Source organism: Miniopterus schreibersii, assembly GCF_964146895.1.
Source record: "Miniopterus schreibersii genome assembly, chromosome: 19".
Lineage (NCBI taxonomy): Eukaryota > Metazoa > Chordata > Mammalia > Chiroptera > Miniopteridae > Miniopterus > Miniopterus schreibersii.
The window spans coordinates 14,299,269-14,323,462 of NC_138119.1; the positions used below are offsets into that span (position 1 = coordinate 14,299,269).

Sequence of the window (24,194 nt, forward strand, 5' to 3'; positions counted from 1 at the left end):
GTGATCCATTTTAATTAGTTTAATTTGATCTGTGATCTATGTTTGTATATGGTGAGGTAGGGGTCCAACTTCATTCTTTCATGTGGATATCCAGTTATCCCAGCACCATCTGGCAAAGACTAGTCTTTCCCCATTGAATGGTTGGCACCCTGCACTTACATTTTTTCTCTCGCCAAACTGTCCTCCAAAGAGGCTGTTGCACTAGTGTATACTCCCACCCGCAGGAGCCAAGTGCCTGTATCTCAGATTGAGCACTGAAGGTTAGGAAAGGACACTGATAAACTGAAGCTCATCAGGAACAATCACAGTGGAGGGGTTGGGGCAGGCTTGAAAGAGTGGGCTGCAGGAAGAGGAAAATGCCGGGGAATATAGATTCTGAGTGGGTGGGCCTGAATGTAAAGCCCTGTTCTGCCCCTTACCAGCTGTGTAACCTTGGGCAGTTATCCAACCCCACTTACCTCAGTTGCCTTATATTAAACAAAGATAGTGACCACAAACCTTTGTAGAGTTGTGAGGAGTAAATATATGTAAATATCCCACCCCATGGCAGGCCCTCAATAATAGTAGCTATTGTGACATTCGTGTATGTGCTATATGGGGCCCAGATCATGTGATCATGGGGGAGCGTCACAGTGGGATAATGCTGGAGTTATTCGGTGTGAGATTTTTAATGACTGATCACGTGCAGAAATCTGGATCCACTGGGATGTATCACTGTCACCCAGAGCAAGGTGGTACTTGAAGTCTTTGCTGTGACATGTTAAGAGGGGGAAAGGATGTGACTGAGATTGAATGTGACAGCAAGACAAGTCCTGAGTGACATAAAGGAATGGAGTGCAGGGAGGCAGACTTCAGCAGACAAACTTGCAGGGGCCCAACAGGGGCTGCCCTGTCCCCTCCTTTAGGAAGCAGAGAGGGAAGGAGGGCAGCTTTCCTCACGAAAGGGGGATTTTGTGCTGCTCGAGCACCTCTGGCATCATCACCCACAGCTTAGGAAAAGAACCTGCTGGAAATGTGTGTAAAATGGGTGGGATAGAGTCCGGACTGGTTTCTCCTCTTCTTGGCTTTAGTCTTCAGAGTGGCTGATAAACACAGAATAGAAACCTAAGAATTCCTTCCTCCTCCTCTCTGTCCCCTGGGGAGGGAGGAGAGGCATAAATGCCACATCTCATTAAGCTTTTACAAGCTCAGACGGGCAGAGTGGTCCCACATGGGAGGCAGGCAGGGGCTTGGGAAGGCTGGAGGAAGGGCTCCCCAGCTCTCTCAGGAAAGATCTGTCCAAGACTGTGGAGGCCTGCTCTGCAGATGAAATAAGGGGTTAACAACTGATGTGAGGTAATAGCTGCTTTTATTAAAATTAAACAGAAGGGCAACAGGGACAGGAAGTTGGTATATGTGGGGTCAAGAGAGACAGAGGCAGAGACAAGACTGCAGATCTATCAAAATTGCCTCGGAAGAGTCAGCTCTAAGGTACAAGTCCTGAGGGTGAAAGAGAAAAGGGAAAGGCCACTCTCTGTACCATCTGAAGCTGAAACGAGGTCTTAAACGTGAGTGGGAATCTTACTGCCCTTCACCTAAGGTGACTTTATTTTTTCAGGTTTTCATCCTAAGTCTTTATTTTTTTAATTGAATTTACTGGAGTGATCTAAGGTGACTTTAAATACAAGGTATAAAAGATTAGCATAAATATTAGTTTGAATAAGGGAAATGAGAACTCTCTAAGTTCAAAAAGATTAAAGAATTAAAACCATGATCCAAAGTATAAGGCTGGGGGAGAGAATAAATATCCTGGTGATCCACATATAAAACAGACCATCAACAAAGGAATGGGATTTGTGGTTAAGGGAGGGTCAGCTTGCCTATGCCACTATGGAGGATAACAGTGCCACAACCCCACATGGACATTAGAGGGTACTGTCTGCCTCCCCTGGGTGTGAGGGTGAGGGGCTGGAGGGTGTGAGGCGTCGTAGCAGCAGAGTGGCCTGGGCTTCAGCAGGGCAGGAACACCCACTGCTGATGAAATGGGAGTAGGGACAGGGAGCCTGGCCCTGGCCTTAGGGTTTGCAGGGAAAGGAGAGGGAGATAAGGCTGCAAGTGCAGTGCATATAATATTGGGGTGACCATGGGAGGGCAGCAGCAGACACAAGTGCAGTTGCCTTCCCAGGCCAAAGGGCAGGGTTCTACCCCACCTAGGTTCATGCCCTACCATCTAGCTGGAAAACCATGGGGTTCTGGGACTTAAAAGTCGCACAGCCAGACTCTGGGGCAAGGCTGACGTTAGCCAATTAGAGACCCTGCTTGTGGTCAAGTAGACAAATAAACTCCTTCCAGCTAGGGAAAGGGTGAAGGCTCCTTGAGCCTTGCCCAGTTCTGAGCTCTGGGTGTCTGCAGGGAAGCAAATAGTGTTAAGAAAAGCATCCAGCGAGATAAGGGCTTGGGTGGCACCCACTGCCTCCGTCACTTCCGCAAGAATTTCTTGTTGAGGAGGAATATGAGAAGGTTGACATTGACCTTGGCCTTATTGAAGAGCTTCATGACAGCCACACCCTCGTATTGGAGCTGCAGGAGGTCCTAGGAGAAAGGGAAGAGGCGGGGAGGAGAGTGTAAGTGTTCTTCACCGGCCCAGCCAGTGTGTAAAACATCTTGGAGCTTTACACAGTCATCCAGCAGCCACTGCAACGGGGCACTGCAACCCCACTTCACAGATGAGGAAACTAAGGCCAAGGGAGAGGTACAGAGACTTGACCAAACGTCAATTCAAGCAGAACTAGGGCCTGAAATCAGTTTTCTCATTCAAAAGGCAAAATAGCAGAGCAAAAAGATTTGGATTTAAAGTCACCGCTTTCCTGAACAGCCTCTGGCTTTGGCTCGCTTCTCAACCTTTTAGCCTCAGGGCCTGTGAAACAGGCCTAATGCTTCAGAGCTGTGGAGAGGATTAAACGAGGTAACGTGTAAAGTCCCTGACCTGCGAGAGGGCTTCAAATATTAATCCTACTTCTGACACTGCCAGCCCATGCCATTCTCCCGATGCTCGGCAGCAGGGTCTGTAAAGACCCTCACTCACCCTTTTCTTCAGAAACAGACAATGCTGATTGTGTGAGGAACAGAGCTGATGTGATCTGAGGTCAGCCTATTGTCATGAGGCTGGCACCTAAAGCCTGGCAGGTGTCTTGAGGGCTCATGAGTGTCCTCTCACCTGATAGTGAAGCTGAAATCGCTCCATGTCCACACCCAGGAACTTGGCATTTACTTCGAACTTTCCCGCCTCATCTCCAAGAGTGATGTCAAAGATCACATTTCTGAAGCTATCAGGAACAGGATTCAAAATGGGGACTACTGCCCCTTTCCAGGGTGAGTCACACTCTTCTCTACCCATTGCCCCTCATCCTGGGCAGTTCCGTGTGCCACCCAGAGCCCAGACTTCCCCTCTATCACTCTCAGGGCCCGGCTCTGTCTTCTCCCAATTTTACTTCTGCTCACTACCTCACATCTGTCTGCCTGGCCCATTCAGGTGTTCTCTCCTCTGAGAATCTTTCCCAGCATCCTCTGCCTTGGGGTGTCTAGAACTGCGCCAGACTATGCCCACTGTCCTTAACTTTTTGTCTGGAGATGTCCTGTCCTCCCCATCATTCTAACAGCTCCTTCAAGGCAGGAACCATGCTTCTTCTCCCCTCCTAGCTGGTGCCCAGCCCAGGGCTCCACCCCCAAGTAATGGGACAGGAAGGGCCTGACATTTTGCCCTCTGAAGAAACATACTGAGAGGTGGGAAGATCTTCAATTTCCATCAAGACACCCTTTTCCAGGAGCTGGGCTGCAGTGTAATGAAGAGATCGCTGCTTCTTCCCTTTTCCAGAACTCCTGATTAAAAAAAGGCCCCAGAGAATTAATCCAATAAACTCTTCAGCACCAAAGACTGTACTTTCTGTGGCTGGTAAAAAAGAAATTAGACCCTGAGGTAGACTTTTCACTGGTCAGAGATAAAGGAGGGGCTGCACCTGAGCCCAAGACTTTGCAACGGAGATTTAAAGACCCGAGTTAGGAAGGGGCCTGCTGGGCTGGAGATGCCACTTTCCCAGCTGGTAGAGAGTGGGCAAAGGTCGCCATGGGCAGGGTGAGGGGTCACACATGAAGGCAGCACCTACTTGGAGCCAGGGCCCAGGTGATCTAGGCAAGCCCGGATGTACTGGCTGTAGTAGTCGCCCTGTTCCTCATAGAAGGTGGTCTTAGTGCTCAGGCCTTGGAGTGTGGCCTGAAGCTTCACCAGCTCTGCCTTCCGCCGCTGCCGGTGCCTGCGCTGGTTACAGATGTCCTGGGGTTGGGGGACCAAGGGAGGGAGAGTTGGCCCTTCCTGGCAGGAGAGCCTCAGGGCCTGACCCAGGCCCAAGAACAACTCACCGAGTACCTTCAGGAAAAGCAGGAAGAGGAGACTTCAAGGCTAATTTTCCTGGGAGGAGGACAATCTCAAGGATGCTATCCCAAACCTTCAAATCATGTCTTCAGGCCCTTCCCCACTGAGGAGTAACTGTTTCAAGGCTCCTTGATTTTCAGTAAAAGAGAGTTGCAAAAGTATCTCCTTCCCTGACTAATTTTAAGACCTTTCTTTCAAGTAGGAACCTCTGGGGTTTTATTGGCCTTCCCCTGGCTGGTGACAACTTGGGGTGGGCACTTCCCAGGGAGAGGACTGCCCTCGAGGTGCCAATACTATGTTCACATGTGCATGTGCACACATGCACGCAAGTACACACACAGGCACACACATATACACACACAAGCACACAGATCCCAGGCCCAGGTCATTACCTTGGCCAGTTCGTCCACCAGCCCCTGGTAGCCATCGCTGGCACTGACCAACCCCAGGCTCTCCAATCGGCGCAGGTTCCGCAGGGCGCGCCTTTGCTTCTCTGCCAGTGGCAAGAGGGAGTCAGCTGTCAGTGAGCGTCGTTGTCGAAGGGGCTCTGAGTTCTGTGCCTCATAGGCCTGGCGTTGGCACATCAGCCGCTTGTGAGCAGCTTCCTGGGGGGGGAGATAATGGCTTCATGGGTCTATCTGGCCCTACTATTCTGCCCCCAAGCCAGGGCAGGCCCCAGAGGCACCAGCAACAAAGGGGCACTTCAGGGTATCATCAGTAGCATGATCCCAGAGCCCAGCTTCTGGGGAAAAGAGACAGGGGTGGCTTGTGAAGAACATCAAGGTGTAATATCATGGACATAGAAGGGCCCCATGGATGGCCAAGAGGAGTAGAGACCCAAGGGAGGCCCAAATGGAAGTACAGCATAAAGGATTCCGACAGACACTGGCTGTGACTTCCCGACACTGGAGCTCTGTGATGGCTCCAGGGTATTTGGGAACATTTCCCTCCTGTCCTGTGTGTTGGGACGTGCTTCTACTGGCTGTCCCCACCTTTTCTCTGGGAAACCATTGGCTTAGTCTTCACTCCAGCTGGCCCAATTTGTCCCTGGCTCCCCACCCACTTACCTTTCTCCTGCCTCCGGGCCTTCAAGTGACCAACCTCTGCTGAGCACCAGCCCTTTGGTGCAACATCCCCCACCACACCTAACCTGATATCAGAGGCTGGTGTCCCTGCAAAGCTCACTCTTGTTTTAGTGGGGAGTGGGGAGGATGGTGGAGTCCCAGGATTCTGCAGCCTGAGGTTCCCCACAGCTAAGGCTGCTCTTTTCAGCCTATGCGTTTCTGGTGAGCAGAGGTGTCTGCTTGTGAAGCAGACTGGGGGTGGGGGTGAGAGAAAGGAATCAGCAGTGCTGGTGGGGTGAGGTGGAAACAAATGAGACAGTACCTGTAGGCTGGACACCGAGAGGGACAACATCTCCTTTAAGGAGTCCCCAGGGTGGAACTGCATGATGTCAGCCAGCAACTGCTTGGTGCTGCAGGAGGAAGGGGGTGATGGGGAGAGGTGAGGGGCAGGGGAAGGGTCGGGAAGTGGGGCTGGCTAGAGAGCTGACAGGAAGTGGACCCCGCCTAGCATCATGGCTGCCAGGGACACTAGGGAGGTAAGAGAGCGAGCAGGAGTGTGTGTGAGGAGAACGCAGTCCAGGAGGGAGACCCCTGTGCTACAGAAAGAAAGACCACAGTCTGAACATACTGTGCTCTCAGTGTCCTCTGCCTACAGTGTCCTCCCACAAACTGTCTTCCTTTGAGTCCTCCGGCTGAAGTACGTACTTCCTCCTCTGTGAGACCTTTCCCAACCCAGGTGTCCCTTCTCCCCAGCTCTTAATGCACCAGACACCCACCTCCCTCTTGGAGGCTCTGGCTGTGCGTTCACCCCTAGCCCCACCCTGCTGCAAGGCCTTTGATGGCAAGACAAAGCTGAACACGCAGCTCACTTGTTTACTGCGTGAATGAATGAGGAGGGGCTGCCTTGCTGGCAGGGAGATCGAGGTGGTGGCTCGATCTCCTCTTGGCTCCTCTTCTGCCCAAAGACCAGCCCAGCCCTCTGAGTTCTCCCTCACCTTTGCAGAACTGGGGAAACCAAGCTCCATGCCTATCTCCTGACCATCACTTGGCAATAACAGGGAATTAGAACACAAGCTCCACCACAACTGGCCATGGGACTCTGGGCAGTCACTTAACCCCTAGCTTCTTTCCTCAACTGTAACGCAGTTTGTTACTAAGGTTAAGTGATAACATATAAAAAAGCATTTGATAAACAGTACAACAATACATAAACATCATTGTTGCCAATATCCTATCTATTCCTTTGCCTTCAGCTACAACAGACCAGAAGCTGAGGCTGCCAGAAGGAAAACAGCTGAGATGGCAGCAAGGGGAATGCCAGTTAGGCCTCAGGGAGAACTTTCTGAAGGACAGGAGAGCCCAGGAAGAAGGTGGAATGGCTACTTCTGTGTAGGCCACTTTATTGGCCTTAGGGGGAAAGCTCAGGTCAGCAGGGGGACAAGGCCACTCTCACCTCAGAAGAAGGCTCCGGGCATTGGTATCATCCGCATCTGTCTCTAGCCCTTCAAACTTGTTGGTAAGTGTCAGGGACACTTCTACCTTGCTCAGATCCATGCTCCCATCTGCAGCTACATTTCCCCCTAAGGTAGGATGAGAAATGGGAGCGGGTCATGGAATATAAGCTGCTCCATGCACCCCTCTTCCAGGAAGCTTTCCCACACTGACTCATGGCACCACCCTGTGCCTTCAACCCTGAGCACCAATGGGAGGGCTGTTACCCACAGATCCTACCCGTGTGTTACTGGAGACATGACTCGCCAACAGCCTCAGCCTGGGTGCCCTGAGGGCAGGGGGCTGTATCTCCCTGAGCCTGGATCTCCTGGCTCTCTCCTATCTGTCAGCACCTCTGTTCGGCCTTTTCACCCCTGTAATAAGCTTCCTCCCATTTCATAACTCCTGAAATCCTGAGCAAAACATCGATTGGCTGCCTCCTACACACACCCCCAGCAGGGATCGAGCCTGAATACTGGGTATATACCCTGATGGGGAATCTAACTGGCAACCTCTTGGTGCACAGGACAATGCCCAACTGAGCCACACCAGCCAGGGCTATCTCACGTGATTTAATTGGCCATTTATATGATGATACTGGGTCTCTCTACTGTCTGTCTACTCTCTCCATATCAGTCTGTGTCCATGTGTCCACCTCCCAACCAGAGGGAAAGGTAGGATGAGTGTGTAACCAGCTTCCTGGCACACATCCCAGACTGAACAAAAACTCTATAGAGGGCATGTAAGCATGCCCTGCCCACCTGCCTGTCCCTCTCTCCCTGCAGGCCCCAGCTGCCTCAGCACGCACCAATGAGGTCATGGATAGTGGGCATCTCCCCGAGGTCCTCCAGGAGCTCATGTAGGGGGTCATGGTGGTCAGGAGCGATCCAGTCCTGGTGCTCCAGCAGCAGCTGCAGCATGGAGGAAGGAAAGAGATGCAAGGTCTGAGCCAGGCCTTCCTTCAAGGGTCCACCCTACACCATAGCGTGGCCTTCCATAGCCCTATCCACCTACCCAGCCCCCACCCAGGTTGCAGCCCCTCACCCTGTGTGTGTTGACCAGCTCCCCCACAGTGATGTACACCACGGGTTTAGCCACAGCCACCATGTCTGAATACTCGTCCATTGCAAAGCGCTCTTCTGGCTCTGGTACCTGGCAGGCTCGGCAGATGAACCTCCTATCTCCACAGGGAGAGCATGTGAGAGAGTGGGGTGGGTCAGCACCCCCACATATTCTGTTCCCACAGCCCTTCCCCTGGCCCTCTCCAGTGACTGTTCAAGCCAACTCTGACTCTCCAGTCTCAGCTCCACCACTGTCCTGCCCTACTTCTCTCCCAATTCCCCCCAAACCTCTTCCTTCAATAGTCCTCTTATCTCTCCACTGGGGAGTCCTTCCAACAATCTCCCCTCCAGCCCAGTAACTATTCTCTTCACCCCATGCCTCTCTTCCTCATGGATTCCAGAGAGAGAAAGTGGGACATGAAAGATAAGAAAAAGGGGACAGGGAAAAACAGGGTGCCAGGACCCTAGACCTGAACTTGATGTACGTCTCCTCTAGGTAGTCATTCAAGACTTGCAGGTGCCGGCTCTCCCCAGAGAAGGTCTTGCCAGCTGCGGCAAGCTGCAGGAGTTGAGCAACAGCCCCCAAGGTGTGGCGCTGGGGGGTGGCCAGGGCACCACCTGCTGCCATGGCCACAATGTCAAAGGCATCAGGGGCCACCACGGCTGGGTTCAGGAATCGGTAGTACAGGAGGTTCCCTACCACCTGAGGGCAGAGGAGACCATCTCAGAAGCGCTCTGGGGTCTGCCTTGGCAGCCCTGGCCCCACCCACCCAGCTCATGTGGCTAGAAAGGACCATCTGGGCCAACCTTGTCATTTAACAGAAGAGAAAACAAGACCTAGAGCAGGACAGCAACTTGCTCAAGGTCACACAGCAAACTTGAGCAAGAGGTGGGACTAGAACCCAGATCTCCTGACAAGTCTAGGGTTATCCACTGCCAGTTCATGTCCCAGCTGCCTTTCCATCTGCCACTTAAGCCCTGCTGGTAAGCCAGGGTCAAGTTTCCTTCTTGCGTTTTTACAGTACAGGGGTTTTTGTCCTCTTGTCTCAGTCTGGGGGTTCATAGGCACCACTAGGGAAAGGACAGCCAAGGATGTTGGGGAGGAGACAACACTTGCCTTATAGACTTCGTTTTCCATGGCATCAGGGAACTTCTCTGCCAGAGTCATCTTCAGGACCTTCGCCACATATCGCATCCCATAGCTGTGAACAAAGCAATTGGTGTACTTTGTTCCTGCCCATTTCTACCAGAGTTCAGGTCATGAGTGCCTGCCTGCCTCTCCCTCCCCAGGCTCAGCCACCCTAGAGCTGAGCATTAGCACTGGCCCTCTACAGCCAGCTCTCTGATGCCCTCCTCCAAACATCTCTGGACCTTGTCCCTCCCTCCTGCTCATGTGAATAACCCAAGACCAGGGCCCACTCATCCACTAGGCTCTGTTTCCCACCTGGCCTGAGAGTCTCATCTTTGGCCCCATAGTACCCCTTGGGGGCCCCCCAGACCCCAGTTCTACCATGCCTTCCTCCAGAGGCACCTTTAGCCCGTACCTTGGGCGCCTGACACTCACACTAGAACCCTGCCCCAGGACAGCCCGGGAGGCGCCGAGGTGGCCAACCCTGTCGGCTGTCACAGAGCACCTGCGAAGACCCTGGCCTGGGCGAGGCAAGGCCAGGACAACCACGAGCTGGGGGAGGGCTCCAGTCCTGACTACCACTAACCCGAGATATCAGCTTAGGCCATTTTCTTCCCCTTTAGAGGTTTTCCCTGGTCTGGAAGATGGGGATGATTCTTCTTTCTTTTTTTTTAAATTTATCGATTTTATTTATTTTTTATCCTCACCCGAGGATATGTTTATTGACTTTAAAGAAAGATGAAGGGAGGGGGGAAGGGGAGAGAGAGAGAGAGAGGGAAACACTGATTTGTTGTTCCACTTATTTACGCATCATTGGTTGATTCTTGTATGTGCCCTGACCGGGGATCAAACCCGCAACCTTGGCCTATTGGTATGTTGCTCTAACCAACTGAGCTGCCCGGCCAGGGTGGGGATGATTATTCTTGTCCTCTCTCTTTCACAGGGTTTCTGTGAAGACCAAGTGGAATTACGTCTGTGACAGTAATGGATAATGGTAGAGTGCGAGTCAAACACGCCAGACTCGCTTATTATTTTTTATTATTCTTATTATGGATGTACCACCTACAAATTTCTTTAGATTTGTTTAAAAGCTATTTCGATCTCCTAGGGTAGCAGAAACAGAAGTTTACAGCTCATTGTGTACTTTCCTTTATTAGATCTAGGACAATCTTTTCTGAATTCTAACTGTAAACTTAATCCAGTTCTCCAGGTTTGGGGAGCAGAGTTATAAACTCTGGGTTCCCACCTGTATCCCCACCTTGCCTCTTGCAGCTCTGAGCACCAGGAAGGCTGGCTGGCTAAATAATGACCTGGATGAGGCTCACCTTGTCAACATTTGTAATCATTTGCTTTTCAAAAAACCCCTTACTGAATAAATTTTAAGAAAGGAGAGAACTATAAAGTGCTTACTGGTTTGAAGTATTTCTTATTTTTGACTTTATGGACTGAATCCTATTTTTCCCCCCATTTGCTCTCAGACAATAATATATCCTCATAATCACTTGATGTTCTCTTCTCTGGCTCCAATGGTGTCCTGACAGGCCACATACAGACCTGCATGCTGTATTCCAGCTCAGTCTAGCAGGGTATTCATGCACTCTCTCCACTCATCTCCTAGAAGCCCTAGAGCACCCCCAGCCACATTTCCCTTCCTTTCCTGCCCCACCCTTTCAGAACTGCTCTGCTCTTCCCATCATGGCCTGGCCTAGGCTGGGGTGGGGCTGTTGCACATACGGAATTTGGTCCACAGATGAGATGATGGCTACAAGGAATTTATCAGTCAAGGTGAGGAGGCTGCGAAGGGAGATGTCCAGTCGTCTCTGGACCTCAGGGTGGCTCAAAGCCTGCTCTGGGGTGACGTTGTAGGGGAGGTGGCTGTGGGCAGAGAGAGACAAGGTATCAGCCAGAGCCCCTTCCCATGGCCTCCTCTCCCAAAGCCCTCCCCCTTAAACTCTTCATCTAACAACAGGGTTTCATACACACACATTAAGGGCAGCCCAGCATGCTTAAGTGGATGAGGCCAGAATAAGGGAAAGGACTCAGAAAGGACTGGAGCCACGTGAGTGGAAAGTAAAGAAGAAAGAGTTGGAGTACCCACAGGGAGGTGGAAGAGTGTAGAAGGGAAAGACTGTGGAAAGACTCCTAAGGGGAAATGAGGACACCAGAGCTGCCCTGCATCTAGTTTTTGGCTGTTAGGGCAATAGGGAAAGCTGGGCCAGGGCCTAGCAGTCCCCCCACCTACAAGCCTGTGTGCCACTGGGAGAAACCACCAGCACTACCTGCTCTCCTCAGTGGTTCCATCTCCTTAGTACGTAAGCATCTGAGTAATGCTTCTAATCTATAAGGCCAACATATTTCTCCCACTATCTCATTTGCCTATTCATCATAAATCTGAATATTCATCTATACTCCTATCAATAAGTAGGCCATATCCCAACTCCCAGCAAATCTGATATCATTTACAAGCACTGACATGGCAATTAAACAAATATGCATATTCATCTGTGCTGCTCTTTCTATGTCAAGCACACCAGGTCCAGTGTCATTTACATCAGTTCCATGTTAATTACCAGAGGGGGTCTGAAAGGCTACCTTATTTCATCCTATAGGGCTGGTGTCATATTTGCATAAATCAGCATGCTCATTTACCTTCAAAGCACACCCAAGCTTCCCCAATGAGGCCCAAGACAGAGCTGATCAAAGAGAGCTCTCCCTCTGTCCTCTCCCATCTGCTCACCTGCGCTGCCCTGTCTGGGCCTCTGTCTGGTTGATCCAGCTCTTGTAGATGTGAACAGGGTCTGTGTGGACACTTAGCGTCTTATCCTCCAGCACGTCCTGGATAACCTTGCCCAGGATCTCCCTCAGGGCACTCTGTCCACGCCCATTACGGTAGAATCTCACCACCAGCCTCACCACGGTTGGGTTGCCTGTTACCATGTCCTGGGGCTGTTCTACCTTTGACCTGTGGTTCAAGAGGTCATTGAAGCTGGCCTCCCACCTCTGCGTAGGACAATCAGTTGCTTTTCCTTTTTGAGATTTTGGCTCTTCAAAGCCTGCTCTGATGTCCCTCTTCCTAAAAATGCCCTGTTTGCTCTAGCTCATCCTTTGAGCTAACATGGCAGCCTATGTCCTCCCACCCTGCTGTCCTAGGAGATGTCTTATAGTCACTTCACAGGAGGTAGACTAAAAAGGTTTCCTGGTTCCATTCCTACCCGCAAACCTCAACAAATAGCTACCCTATGAAGGAACCAACAATAAGATCTCTTAACCTGCTCTCTTTCCATTCCTTTGCATCTGGAAAACCTACTTGATTTCCTCCTGGAGCGCAGTCTTGAACAGCTGGAGCAGGAGATAGGCCTCGCGGCGGTTGGAAGCATAGTTATACAAACTGAAAATCACTGACTCCATGAACTTGGTAGTTTTGTTCTGTGGCATCTGAAAGATCAGCTTGGCCAGGTAGATGGGTTGAGTCTGCAAGTAATGGGGGAGACGGGAATGACTGCTCAGGCACTTTGAGGACTAGTGATCAGATAAAGGAAGGTTTTCCTGATGGGAACTTGGAATGGAGAAAGCACTGTCACAATTTCTCAAGGACACTAGAAACATTTCAGACAAATGGGAGGAAACAGTCTCTTTCTCAGGGGGTAAGGCATTAGGATTATGGGAAAGTACATGTCACATGGAGGCAAAAGCACCGACCTGAAGGCCTCAAGGTCCCAGGCCCTCAGGAGATGGTGGCGACATCTCCTTCCAAAGTCCTCTGCTCACCTGGAGCAGGTAGAAGAGGTTTTGGTAAGCTTCTAGTTTCTGCCGTTTCTCTTTACTCAGCGACTTTAATCCCTTCTGCTTGTCCAGGACCATCAGATCCGACAGCTGTTCCTTATTCTTCTTGGTCAGCTTCTTGCAGTGGGAGACCACCTCCTGCAGGGGTGGGGAAGCGGATGATGCAGCCAGCCCAGGCCAGCCCGGAGCACAGAACATATGGTCTAGAATCAGCGCCTGGAAGAGCCAGGGCTTTCTGCTGTTCAAGGTATTCAAGGCATGAGCCAAGGGAGATAAACAGTTCTAGGGTGAGGAAGGGCCCCTCCTACTGGCCCAAAACTCCACCTGGCACCCCTGATCTCACAGGGTGGGTCCCCAAAGAAAACTAGGCTGCCAGGCTGAGGCATCACGTCCACTGGTTTTATTGTTAGTTCTTTTTCTTCTTTTGTTTTTGAATTTTTATAAGTGTTTATTTGGACCAACTGAACAATTATCAGGAAGCAAGGTCTAAAATGCTCGCCTAGTTCTTACTGGACTGCTGCACAAATTTAAGTGGTGAGAGTGCTTTTACCCCATCCCTGCATGTCTGTATGGCTGTCTGTAGCCAAGGTGGGCCCTCTCATTATTCCCGCTTTACTAATGAGGAAACACACTCAGGTTACAGCCACAGTACCATCGCTAAGCAGCAGCAGAGCCAGGCATTCCAGTTTTACGTCCAATGCTCTTTCTACTATATCACGTGTGCCCAACAAATTACTAGAAGGACAGAGGACCTCTGGACTAAGGACCTGAGCCAGGTGATAAAATCCAGACATTTAAAAATATTGGTTTAGCAATCAGAGAATGTCTAGTATCACTGCTCCAGAAGCAGCCAGATTTGGGGGAGAAGGTGGGCCGGCAGTCCCCTCACCTGCAGGGTGATCCGGTTCTTCACCAGCAGGCCAATCTTGATGTCCATGAGATTGAGGTCCTGCTCTAGGTGCTGGTTGGACCGGATCTTCCTGACCACCTCTTCCTGGAGCTTTAGCAGCTCTGCCTCTGCCAAAAAGTCCTGCTGGCTTTGATTCAAGAGGTGGACAAATCTGCATACCACGCTGAGAGGAGGATGGGGCGTGTGGACTGGCAGGAAGGAAAGGGGAATCCGGGTTAGACATGCCCTCACCAGAGGCTTCCCCACCCACCCCCTACCCTAGTTATCCCACCCTCAGTCCCCATTCTGATTGAGGCCAGCAGGCCCTTAAACCCTAGCTGGTTCTGCTTGTAGCTGGAGGGCAATGCGCAGCCTCCTAGTCAGTCCTGTCCCTGAGCTCCTTATTAACCAGGTATGATATGAGGACGAGCTGTCCTTGCCCTGCCTGTGGATTCACCCCCAACTTGGGCCTATCCCAGTACCCTCCACACCAAAGTCAGAGCCCTAGCTCCCTCGGATGATCCCCCGGGGCCCTCTTATTCTGATTTACAACCCACTCCTGCTGAGCTAACTTGCTCTCATCCTTCATCCCAAATTCACTTCCACCTCTTGGCCTCCACTGAGCCCTCCCTACCCCTCACACAACCCTCCTCTGTCAGGGAGGAGCAGCAGCAGAAGGGACGTCTGATAGGTTTTATATTATAGGGAGGTCAGAGCTATATGGTGCTTCTCCCAGAACCTCTATTGAAAAGGGTATCTGAGCAAAGAGAAGCCTCTGAGCTAAGCTGCAGGGAATAACAACCAAGCTACTACATGTAATATTCACTATGGGGCAGAAACTGCTTTACACACTTAAAGCAGCCCTGTGAGGTCAGTATACTAAAACTAATCGGTGAGACCACTGAGGCGCAGAGAGGGTAAGCAACTTGCCCTAGTTTACACAGCTAGTAATAAATGAAAGAGTCGGATGTGGAAAGTGCATAAAACTAGGCTCTGTCCAGTAAGGGAATTAGACAAAGAAACCACAATTCACGACAGTGTGGCTAATGTTTTCAGAGGTGTGAGCATGGGGACCTTTGGGAAAACAAAAACCGGCCACCCAAACCCACCTGGCGAATGAAGAAAGGCTTCCCAGAGGAGGTAAGGTTCTCACCCTGATGACTGTGAAAAGGAGGTGAGAGTGAGCGAACATTGGCTGTTTTAGGAAGTGCCAGGAGTCCATCATGTCTGGAGCATAGCACAGAGGGTGCAGGTGGTGAGGGACAAAGCCAGGGGTCAGTGAGGCCAGAGGCACAGGTAGAGGCTGGATCACAGAGAGCCTTGGAAGCTGTGGTTAGGAGACTAGGCTTTATGCCCAGGGAAATGGGATTTGCTGACAGGATTTAAGGGGGAGAATGACCAGATCACATGCACAGGTTATGGATTAATCTGGTTACTGCACAGCGGGGACCTTGGAGGACTGAAGAATGGTGGAATCAAAGACCACTGAGAGCATCTGGATTCAATGAAACATGGTTCATTAACTCATTTAGGCTTCCAAACAACCCTACAAGATATGTACTGTCATTATCCCCATTTTATAAATGAGAAAACTGAGGCAATAAAGAGGTCAAGTAATTTGGCTAGGGCTACATGGCTAGTGCCGAGTGAAGCTTGGGATAATGGAACTGGGAGACAGGACCAGGGACAGAGTTCTTCCACGAAAACTATAAACTAAAGAGAAGAAGGTAAAGGATGGCCAGGGCTGCGTTATTAGTGCACAGCAAGAGCAGAACAGAAAGGGCCAGGCTGGGGGAAGTAAGGAGGAAAAGCAGCTGGCAGCCTGGGGGCAGATGGGCTGAGTCCGCGGCCAGAGGGAAGACGGTGGTGCCCCCGTAGGCAGGACAGGGTGGGACAAAGGACTGAGAAGGTGAAGGAGATGACTCCTGAATAGCATATTCAACTTGGAGCCCAGGACTGTAAGCTCAGGCCCAGAAAGGAAAGGGGTCAACTTCTTCAGGAACCTGGACATGAACCACTAGTCCACCTCAAGACAAGGAGGAGGACTCCAGGGCTGAGCTTCTGGACCATGGACAGGAGCCAAGAGCAGCCTAGAAGGACTTCTTTAAAGCTTGAAATGCACACGCCATCACTGGGAACTGTGGGGCAGGAAGATGGACTCTTTCAAGTTCCCCAGCACTGCAGAAAGGACTCCATGAACCCCACCTGGTTCCTGTGTGCTGGACCACAGCGGTCAGCAGGTAGAAGGGTCATAGGCAGGGAGAGGGCAAAGCAGGAGGAGGCTTGAACTCCAGGGAGAGGAGAAAGATTCTTTTCTTTTTTGTGTGGCTTTGGTGGTAGCCATGGAAAGATAACTAAAGCCTGGTATATAATGAACCTGATTAGAGGAACTGTCCCTGTGACCAGGCTTTCTCTTATTTGGGTGGGCAGGGTGGCTTCTGTTATAATACCCATTTGACATTCTTGCACAGACAACTTGTACCTCCCCCTTACTTGCTGTGTAGCCTCAGAAGGAATATCTAGACCTGCCTGACTCTGGGGGGATCCCTATTTGTCCCATCAAACTGGGGGATTCCCAAAGGCAGGGGCACATCTCCTCACTGTTCTGTCCACTCCAACTCCAGGTCCTAAGACATACTCAAGGTTTGGGACAGCAGCTGTCAACGAGAGAAAAGGGCTGAAGAGGGCCAGATAACTCCTCCAACGTCCCACTTTGTAAGTTGTGGGGTGGGGTGACTTTCTGTCTTGCTGACTGTTGAAAATCATCTGACTTGCACAGCAGAGACACTCAGAGACAGGGGGTGGAAGCCAGGCAGTTTACTCACAATGCAGAGAAAGACCAGGCAGCTTACCTAACATCCTGTAGTCATCCCGGGCTTTCCTAGCTCGGAAAAATGCCTGGATTTTCACAACAGCATTAACCTGCCATGAACACAGATAGAAAAGGGGTCACTGACTGCCCTTGCCCTGGTTTCATGGGTAAAGGCTGGGTATAGGGACAGGGGGCACAGGATGACACTCACATTCTTCTGGAAGTAGTCCAGACGCCTACGGTATTGCCTCCGAGCTGCCCACATCTGGGCCCAAGCCTGAATCTGGGAAAAGAGAGACACTTCCCTCAGACTCAGGACAATTCAGCCATCTCCAAAGATCACAAGTTGGTGAGAGGACTGAAAAACTTTTCCCAGAAGATCTTTCAAGAAAGACAGGAACCTGCGTAAATCGTGATAGCTACCTTGATTACGGCATCTGTGTTTGCTTTTAAATACTGCAACCGTTCCAAGTAAATCTTCCGTTGTCTATAACCCCGCCAAAGAGCCTGCACATTAGGACAGAAAAAGAAGTCACCCTGGTTGGTCACTGTTGGCCTGTGAGGCTTGTACAAAAGCCTTGTCCTGGGCTCTTCAGGGAAGGGTGGGGTCAGGCAAGTGGAGGGGGAAGGGGAAACTGGCCCTGTTCTCAAAGAACTTCCAGTTTCATGGGGGAGACCAAACACCTGCACATAGCCAGCCATGCCCTCCACTACACTCCCTGGTACCAGCTCGTACCTGTGCATTATACAATCAGGCACACATACCCATGCCAACCAATACCTCCTCACAGCAACTCAACTGCAAGATACAGGCTTAAAAGAAATTAATAAAGTGTACACCTACACACTCATCCACCCATTTAGAGTCCATCCACACACCATCACTCTCTCCATCCCCCCTCACATGCACAGTCTGGGGAGGCACATGGTGGCATGGATGTAAAGTGTGCACAGGCACAGTAGTGTGCTCACCATCTCTACCAGTGGGCAGCAGGTCACTAATACTCTCATAATTTACTTTCTTTACAATTATACCATACATCTCCCCTGCTCTAAGTAAATCTTCTCTCCAAGGTCCCTAGTAATTCAGCTGTCAGGCTAATGGCCTATCCCCCTGACAGGTCTGCTATAAAGGGTTCAAGGGACCATTTCCTCCATAAATCACACCCCCTTTGGTCTCTAAGACATAAATCTCATGACGCCCTTCTGTTTTGGTCTCCTTCCTAGGGGCCTCTTCCCTTTCACCCCAAGCTTGTGTAAGATTAATTTTCCTAAAGAACCATTTGGACTATGTCTCTCTCAGCCCCAAAGTTCCCAGAGTTCTCAACCACCTGACCCCACACTCCCATCTGATTTTCTACTGGTCCCTACCCTCTTAAGAATTCTAGCTACATCAGACATTCCACTTTCTTCTAAACATTTTATGATTTTTTCTGCCCAGAATCTTTGTTCAGGCCCACCCTTGCTCCCAGCCTTATCTCTGCCCTCTGAAATTCTTCCTGTCTTTTAGGGCCCATGTCAAATACCTCCTGGTGCTCCAGCCCTGGAGAACACTCTACCACTGACAATGTCACAGTTTGGTGGGTTATGAGCATCCCCTTGCAGCCAACTGTCCTCCCAGGCCTTCTTAAAGCTGACTCTCCTGGCTAGCCTTTCCCTAGCCTAAGGATTCCACTGTCCCTCTGTTGGGACAGGATGTAAGAGACAGCTTGGCCCTATGACACCAGCTGTTTGTCCCTCTTGGAGCCTAGAGGCTAGGAGGCCCCGTTTTCATGTCTTTCCTCAGCACTCCTTCCTCTTCTACTCCAGGTACTGCAGACATACCCTCTGGAAAGCTGCTGGAGTGAAAGGCAGAGAGGTCTCTCTGCTCTTGCCCTTGCTCGCCTCACATGGCTCCTCCTTAAAGAGGGGGCCTCCCAATCTAGGTTGGTTGGAATTTAGGACTCTGACTAGGGTCCTGAATGATGTGGGAGCTTTCAGGAGAGATCAGTCTCAGCACACCCAAGCGGGCTCATTTCTGAATCTCCCTTCTCCGCAGCTGGAGGGCAGGTGGCCTGAGGCTCTGTGCTACCTCTCCCTCTGTCTCCTAGGACCTAGGCTGAGCCCACATAGCACCAGTACTGGCAGCAAATGACTCTATCCGCCCACTGTTGGTGTGGCTTTTTGGCTCCTTAGAAAGTTGGTGTGAAATTCCAGCCTGTGCTCATAGGAGGAATCCCTATGATTCAGACCACTAAATGTTGATGACTAAGGTTCTGTACTGAGTTCTGGGACTGATGCCCTGAAATTTAGCAACTCATAATGGCTACCACCAATGGAGCGCCTACTGCACTAAGTGCTACATGTAATTTCCCTACTTAATCCTCAGATTAGGCGAGTACCATCATTATGCATGAGGAAACGGTGTTGGAGAGGGCTTAGGTAGGGTGGTCGAGGTCACGGGACCCAGAAATAGTAGGAGCAGGAGGCAAACTCCAGCCTCTGACTCCAAAGCCTGAGCTCTCAATTACCACCCACATGCCCTACATCTTAATCCATAATTGAGGGCCATTTGCCAGTCTCAGCCTGTGCATCTGTCTCCCTGGGATGCTCTGAGGTTGTCTTTGTGTCTCTACTATTACAACGTCTAACATCAGCTGTATTCCAGTTACTGCAAGGGGAGAGATGTGATCAATCAGCTGTGTCTCTCCTCCATCTCCCACCCCTGCCCAGTGCCAGTGGCAGCCTTTGCGGATACTAGGCACTCAGAGATGTTCATTAAATAAAGTATCTTTACACTGCCAACATCTCCATGAGGCCCTCCAGGTCGCATCTACCTGGGGAGGTCTCTGTTTGCTCAATTCCCATCATTTCTGGCTTGCAAAGTGCCCAGGCCTCAGGCCTATCTTTCTAGTTGGCCTCAGGTCCCAGATACTTGTGGGTCAGTCTTAGAGGTCACAGTGGACCAGCCACAGGCTGCAAGAATAAAACTGGAAAGGACTGGCTAAAGAGAAAGGGTAGAAGTTCTTTCCCTGAGCTATTCCACCCCTTTTCTGTTTAACCATCACCCTCTTTTCACTCCTCCTATTCTTGTAGGAAGTCCTCCTGGGGTCTAAACCCTGATATATTACTAAATCTTATTCCACTCTCCCCGTGGGGAAGCTAACAAGCAGCTCTCATACCCTCTGGATGGTGATGGTGGTGATAGTAACTAGCACTTATGCCATGTTCTAGCCTATCTGCCAGGCACTGTTTTAAAGTACTTTAGATATTATCTCACTGAATCCTCACAACCCTATAATATGGGTGCTACAATTTCCAGATTCCTATTTTTCAGATGAATAAACAGAGAAACTTGTCCTAAGTGACAGAGCTGGGATACAAACCCAGGTAGTCTGGGGTCCAGAATCTGTGCTCTTAACCAGTATGTTCAGAGACCAAAAGATCGTCCCAAACCCACTCAGCATAAAGGAAGTAGTGAGGGAACCATGAAGCTCAGTAAGTCCAGACCCTGAAGACTAAGAAAGTCAGAGCCTGCCACCTGGATCTTGATGACTGCTGGGAGCCAGGTCCTCAGAAAGTGCGAACGCTCAGCAAACTTCTGCCGAACTAGGAAGCCGCGGAAGCGGGCCTGGAGCTGGATGACAAAGCCGACGTTGGCCTTCCAGAGCTGTTGGCGGTTATGGGCAGCAGTGACCTTGGTGACAGCTGACTATGAAGGCAAGAGAGAGAGCCTGTGGTACCCTGGTGGGTGGGAGCCTCTCTCACAGGGGATCCCTCATCACGGTCCCCTCCCTTGCACGGGCACTGCCAACCTGGATCTCCTCCCGAGTCAGGTGGGAGGTGTTGAGGTGGCAGCCAACGGGTCGCTCCCAGGTCCCCTGGAAGGTCTGTAGATGGAAATAGTAGGCGGTGCCATCCTTCATGTCATGTTGAACCCAGAAAGCTGTGTCCCCTAAGCAGAAGCCAAGTAAGCAAAGAAGAGTCAGTGGAGGTCAGAGGTGGCTGAGGCAGGCAGAGACTTGGGGTCAGGCTAGGGCCATTACCTGGGCGCCTCTTCTTTGCCATGGCACCTTCCAGGACTCGCTGGTAGCTGTCGGCATAGTCAGGAACCACCCCTCGGAGGGCCACAGTGGGGTTCCTCAACACCCGCTCTGTCTGGGCTGCTTTGCCCTCCTTGATGGCCTGATTGATGGCAGCCACACCAAGAGCCACTGGAAGAGGCATCAGAAAGGGGTAGTCAATCCTTCCCTGAGTCCCTCCTGGCCACCCGTAAGGGATTCAGAGGACACAAAAACACCCCGTATGATGGAGAGAACAGGGAGTATCCCAGGATTGATGCAGATACATGAAAGCAGTATGCAGCTATGCTTGAAATAATAGACAGCAGTCAAGGAAGGCGTCCTGGAGAGGTAGCATGGGTTAGGCTAGGTAAAAGGAAAGTCAGCTTGTACAGAAGGTCAAAGGCAGGATATGGGCATAGAATCGCAGGACAGTTTCTTAGGAAGAGAATAAAGTCCAAGTGGAGGTGGTTGATGCAGCACCTGCCTTCCAGTCACTCACAGACAGACAGATGGACATAGGGACTCCAGACACAGAACACATTTGTGTCTATTTGTACTGATCCTGCCTACTTTTCCTCAAAGCCAATCTTGAGTGTAGTCTTCTCTACACTCAAGACTAAACATTCTCTAGCCAGAGCTGACTGTTGGAACCCAAACAAGCTACCAATAGCAAATGGTACAAATTTTTGGCCCCCACCTGATTTCACATGCTCGCATTGTAGGGGAAAGTGCCCACACAGAAGGACGCAGTGGGTAGACAATACACTCTCAACCCCTGAGGTTGTCCTGCCCAGTGACTGCTAGGTAATCCATCCTACGGTCCAAGCAGCAACCCTCCTGTTCTGATTCTGGCCCACTTCCACAAAGAGGTTGAAAGGGAGACAGAGGTGACTGGGGAGGCCCTGATTACCTGAGCTCCTGCTGAGCCCACAGCTTCTTCCCTCTCCTCCACCCTGGCTGCCCTCTACCCAGCCCATTTACTTCTCTGAGCTGTGTTTGTGTCCTGGTTGGCTCTAACCACTTCCTGGCGAATCTCTTCCAGCCATAGCACAGCTCCAGGATCTCTCGTCCTCTGGAAAATTGAGAGACAGGAGAAGAATCCAAAATGGTCTCCCTGGTTCCCAGGTTTGGACGCCCAGTGAACCCAACTGCAGCTGACACTGGGAGCCACATGGACAGCAGCCTCCATTCCCCTCCTCTTGCCCTGCTTAGGTATGACGTTGTGGCTCTCTGGGACTCTGCCCTCAGAAGGCTCCTTCCTACCTGTTTTCAGGCTTGCCCAACATCAATTCAGCTTGGCCACAGCATCCCCAGAACCCTCTTAAACTTACCTCAGTATCCACCACACTGTCAACAGCTCACTTCCCTGAGTTTGTGCCTGAGCCATGCCTAGAGAGAGCCAACACTGGAGGCTCCACCCACCTGCCCCTACTCCCCATTACCCTATGCCTCAATTCATACCTTCTCAGGCCAATCTGACCCCAACCTTCACCTTCTCCTTCCCACACTTCTCTACCACACAAGGTAGTGGAAATACTACATGTGCCACATTCTTCAATTCATTTGATTTTTACCCCCATTCCAGGAGGTAGGTAGGAACACATCATGTAGTATTTTATAGATGAGTAAGTGGAGCTCAGAGACATTAGAGATTTGCTGGAGGTCACATGGTTACTAATGTCAGAGGAGGATATGCCTAGCCTAGCTCTCTGGTTCCCAGGCCTGTGCTCTTCCCAAGCACAAGGCCCCACCATTCTCTCTGTGCTGGCAACTAGAGTGCTGTCAGTGCCCTGGCCAAGGAGGCCATCTTCTCCCGTGGCTAGATCAGAACCCCTCCTATTCTCCACCCCCAGAAGGGACTGTTCATCAGGTACTCCTATGATGCATAGTGGTCACAGCCCTAACCATAAGGGATGTTCTTCTTGTTCTGTTGGCCAACTCAGACAGCCCAAACCTCACCTGGGCTTTCTGCCTTTTGGCTGCCACGAGGAGGAGATGGTACCGAGGGGCGACAGGGAGGCTGACATTGTCCAGGCCAGCTGAGGGAAGCAGCAGGGCGGACAGGGTCTTCTCAGGGCTGTCCTGGTTCAGAGCCTCATTGATGAGGCTAACCGCGAGGACCTCTGGGAAAGAGATCTAGGTGGGTAGAGGGCCCAGACTTATGGCGAAGAGACAGGGCAACCCGCAGTAGGCTGTCCTCCCCCAGCCCCACACTCCACTTACGATCAGTCTCTTCCTGGACCTGGGCATTGACCTGGCTCACAGTGGCCTGCAGGTCATTCCAGCTCAAGAAGGCCCCATCTACTCCATGTACCTGTCGCAGCTTTATCAGAGCATCAAAGTAACTGGCAGCAGGGTGAGCAACAGTGCATCATCAGCCAGAATGCAGGGGACACTTCTGAACTACTTTCCTCGCCTGACTCCAGGATATCCCAGTCTTTGGTTCTCCTCTCACTTTGCCAGCTGTTCTTTCTAAGCCTCCTCTGCTGGTTCCTCCCTGACCTCTAAACACTGGTGTATCCAGAAGCTCAAGCTGCCTTTCTTGCCATGCTCATGTCCTTGGTGATCTCATCTCATCTCATCTCACAGCTTGAAACATCAGATTCTAATAACTCCCCAAAGCATACCTCCAGCCCGTTCATAAATCCCAGCTGCGTCCTTGGCATCTCTATGTGAATGCCTGATAAGCACCTCAAATCCAACAGCTCACACCTGACCACTTGATCCCCCTGCTCAACTTGTGTATCCCACAGTCTTCCCATCTCAGTAAATATTCACTCCAATCTCACAGGCCAAAAATCTGGGAGTCATATCTGACTCGTCTCTCTCACATCCCATATCCGCTGTGTAAGCCAATCCTGTCAGTTCAACTTTCAGAATATATCTCAAATGTGACTCCTTCTCACCACTTCCACTGCTACTGCCTTAGGCCAAGCCTCCATTGCCTCTGCCTGGGTTACTCCAACCGACTCTAACAGGTCTTGCTGCTTCTCCCCTTCTAACCTGTAATCAATTCTCAATTCTCAGCACGGCAGCCAGAGTGATCCTATTAAAAGTAGATCAAATCATCTCCCTCCTCACTCAAAACCCCCCTGGCTTCCTTCCTCACTGGAGTAAAAGCCAGAGCCTATGTTGTCTGGCCTCTGCTACTTTATCTCCCACCATTCTCCCGTCCTCACGCCACTCTGCCAGATGGCTTCCTGGTGTGTTTTGAATATACCAAGTACACTTCTCAGAGCCTGTGCCCCCAACAGCTTCATGGTAATTACTGATGCCCTGTAGGTCCCTCTCATCGTAATTACTTATGCCCTGTAGGTCCCACATAGAACAGTATCTGGCACATGAGCAGATAATCAAATCCTGGCGATGCAAGAGTGGTCAAATGGAGGAAAGGGGAATGACTGTGCCCCACCTGCTCCCAGAAAGAATAGGCCATCATGCAGAAGGCTAGTCTCCAAGTAGAACTTGGTCTTGGCTGCATCCCCTCCATCCCCCCACTCTCAACACGGGGCTA

The 24,194-nt window shown here is 51.0% G+C and overlaps 1 protein-coding gene across 2 annotated transcripts in view; it reads right to left on the bottom strand.

The window, feature by feature from the left end:
* Positions 1–1,331: 1,331 nt before the first annotated feature.
* IQGAP3 (IQ motif containing GTPase activating protein 3) overlaps positions 1,332–24,194 on the bottom strand; it is a 36,561-nt gene continuing 13,698 nt past the window's right edge. For both annotated transcript variants that reach the window (XM_081121668.1, XM_081121669.1), the window contains exons 14-38: positions 22,904–23,025; positions 22,640–22,803; positions 21,662–21,752; positions 20,663–20,830; positions 20,432–20,571; positions 20,158–20,328; positions 17,061–17,144; positions 16,849–16,920; positions 16,678–16,747; positions 13,826–14,034; positions 12,922–13,074; positions 12,461–12,624; positions 11,891–12,115; positions 10,888–11,028; positions 9,142–9,226; positions 8,495–8,727; positions 8,008–8,140; positions 7,772–7,874; positions 6,926–7,052; positions 5,795–5,882; positions 4,801–5,013; positions 4,143–4,309; positions 3,757–3,858; positions 3,197–3,305; positions 1,332–2,571 (exon numbers count right to left, since the gene is read on the bottom strand). In XM_081121668.1, coding sequence (XP_080977794.1) covers positions 2,458–2,571; positions 3,197–3,305; positions 3,757–3,858; positions 4,143–4,309; positions 4,801–5,013; positions 5,795–5,882; positions 6,926–7,052; positions 7,772–7,874; positions 8,008–8,140; positions 8,495–8,727; positions 9,142–9,226; positions 10,888–11,028; positions 11,891–12,115; positions 12,461–12,624; positions 12,922–13,074; positions 13,826–14,034; positions 16,678–16,747; positions 16,849–16,920; positions 17,061–17,144; positions 20,158–20,328; positions 20,432–20,571; positions 20,663–20,830; positions 21,662–21,752; positions 22,640–22,803; positions 22,904–23,025 — 3,448 coding nt within the window. In that variant the 3' untranslated portion in view covers positions 1,332–2,457. The remainder of the gene's footprint in view (positions 2,572–3,196; positions 3,306–3,756; positions 3,859–4,142; positions 4,310–4,800; positions 5,014–5,794; positions 5,883–6,925; positions 7,053–7,771; positions 7,875–8,007; positions 8,141–8,494; positions 8,728–9,141; positions 9,227–10,887; positions 11,029–11,890; positions 12,116–12,460; positions 12,625–12,921; positions 13,075–13,825; positions 14,035–16,677; positions 16,748–16,848; positions 16,921–17,060; positions 17,145–20,157; positions 20,329–20,431; positions 20,572–20,662; positions 20,831–21,661; positions 21,753–22,639; positions 22,804–22,903; positions 23,026–24,194) is intronic.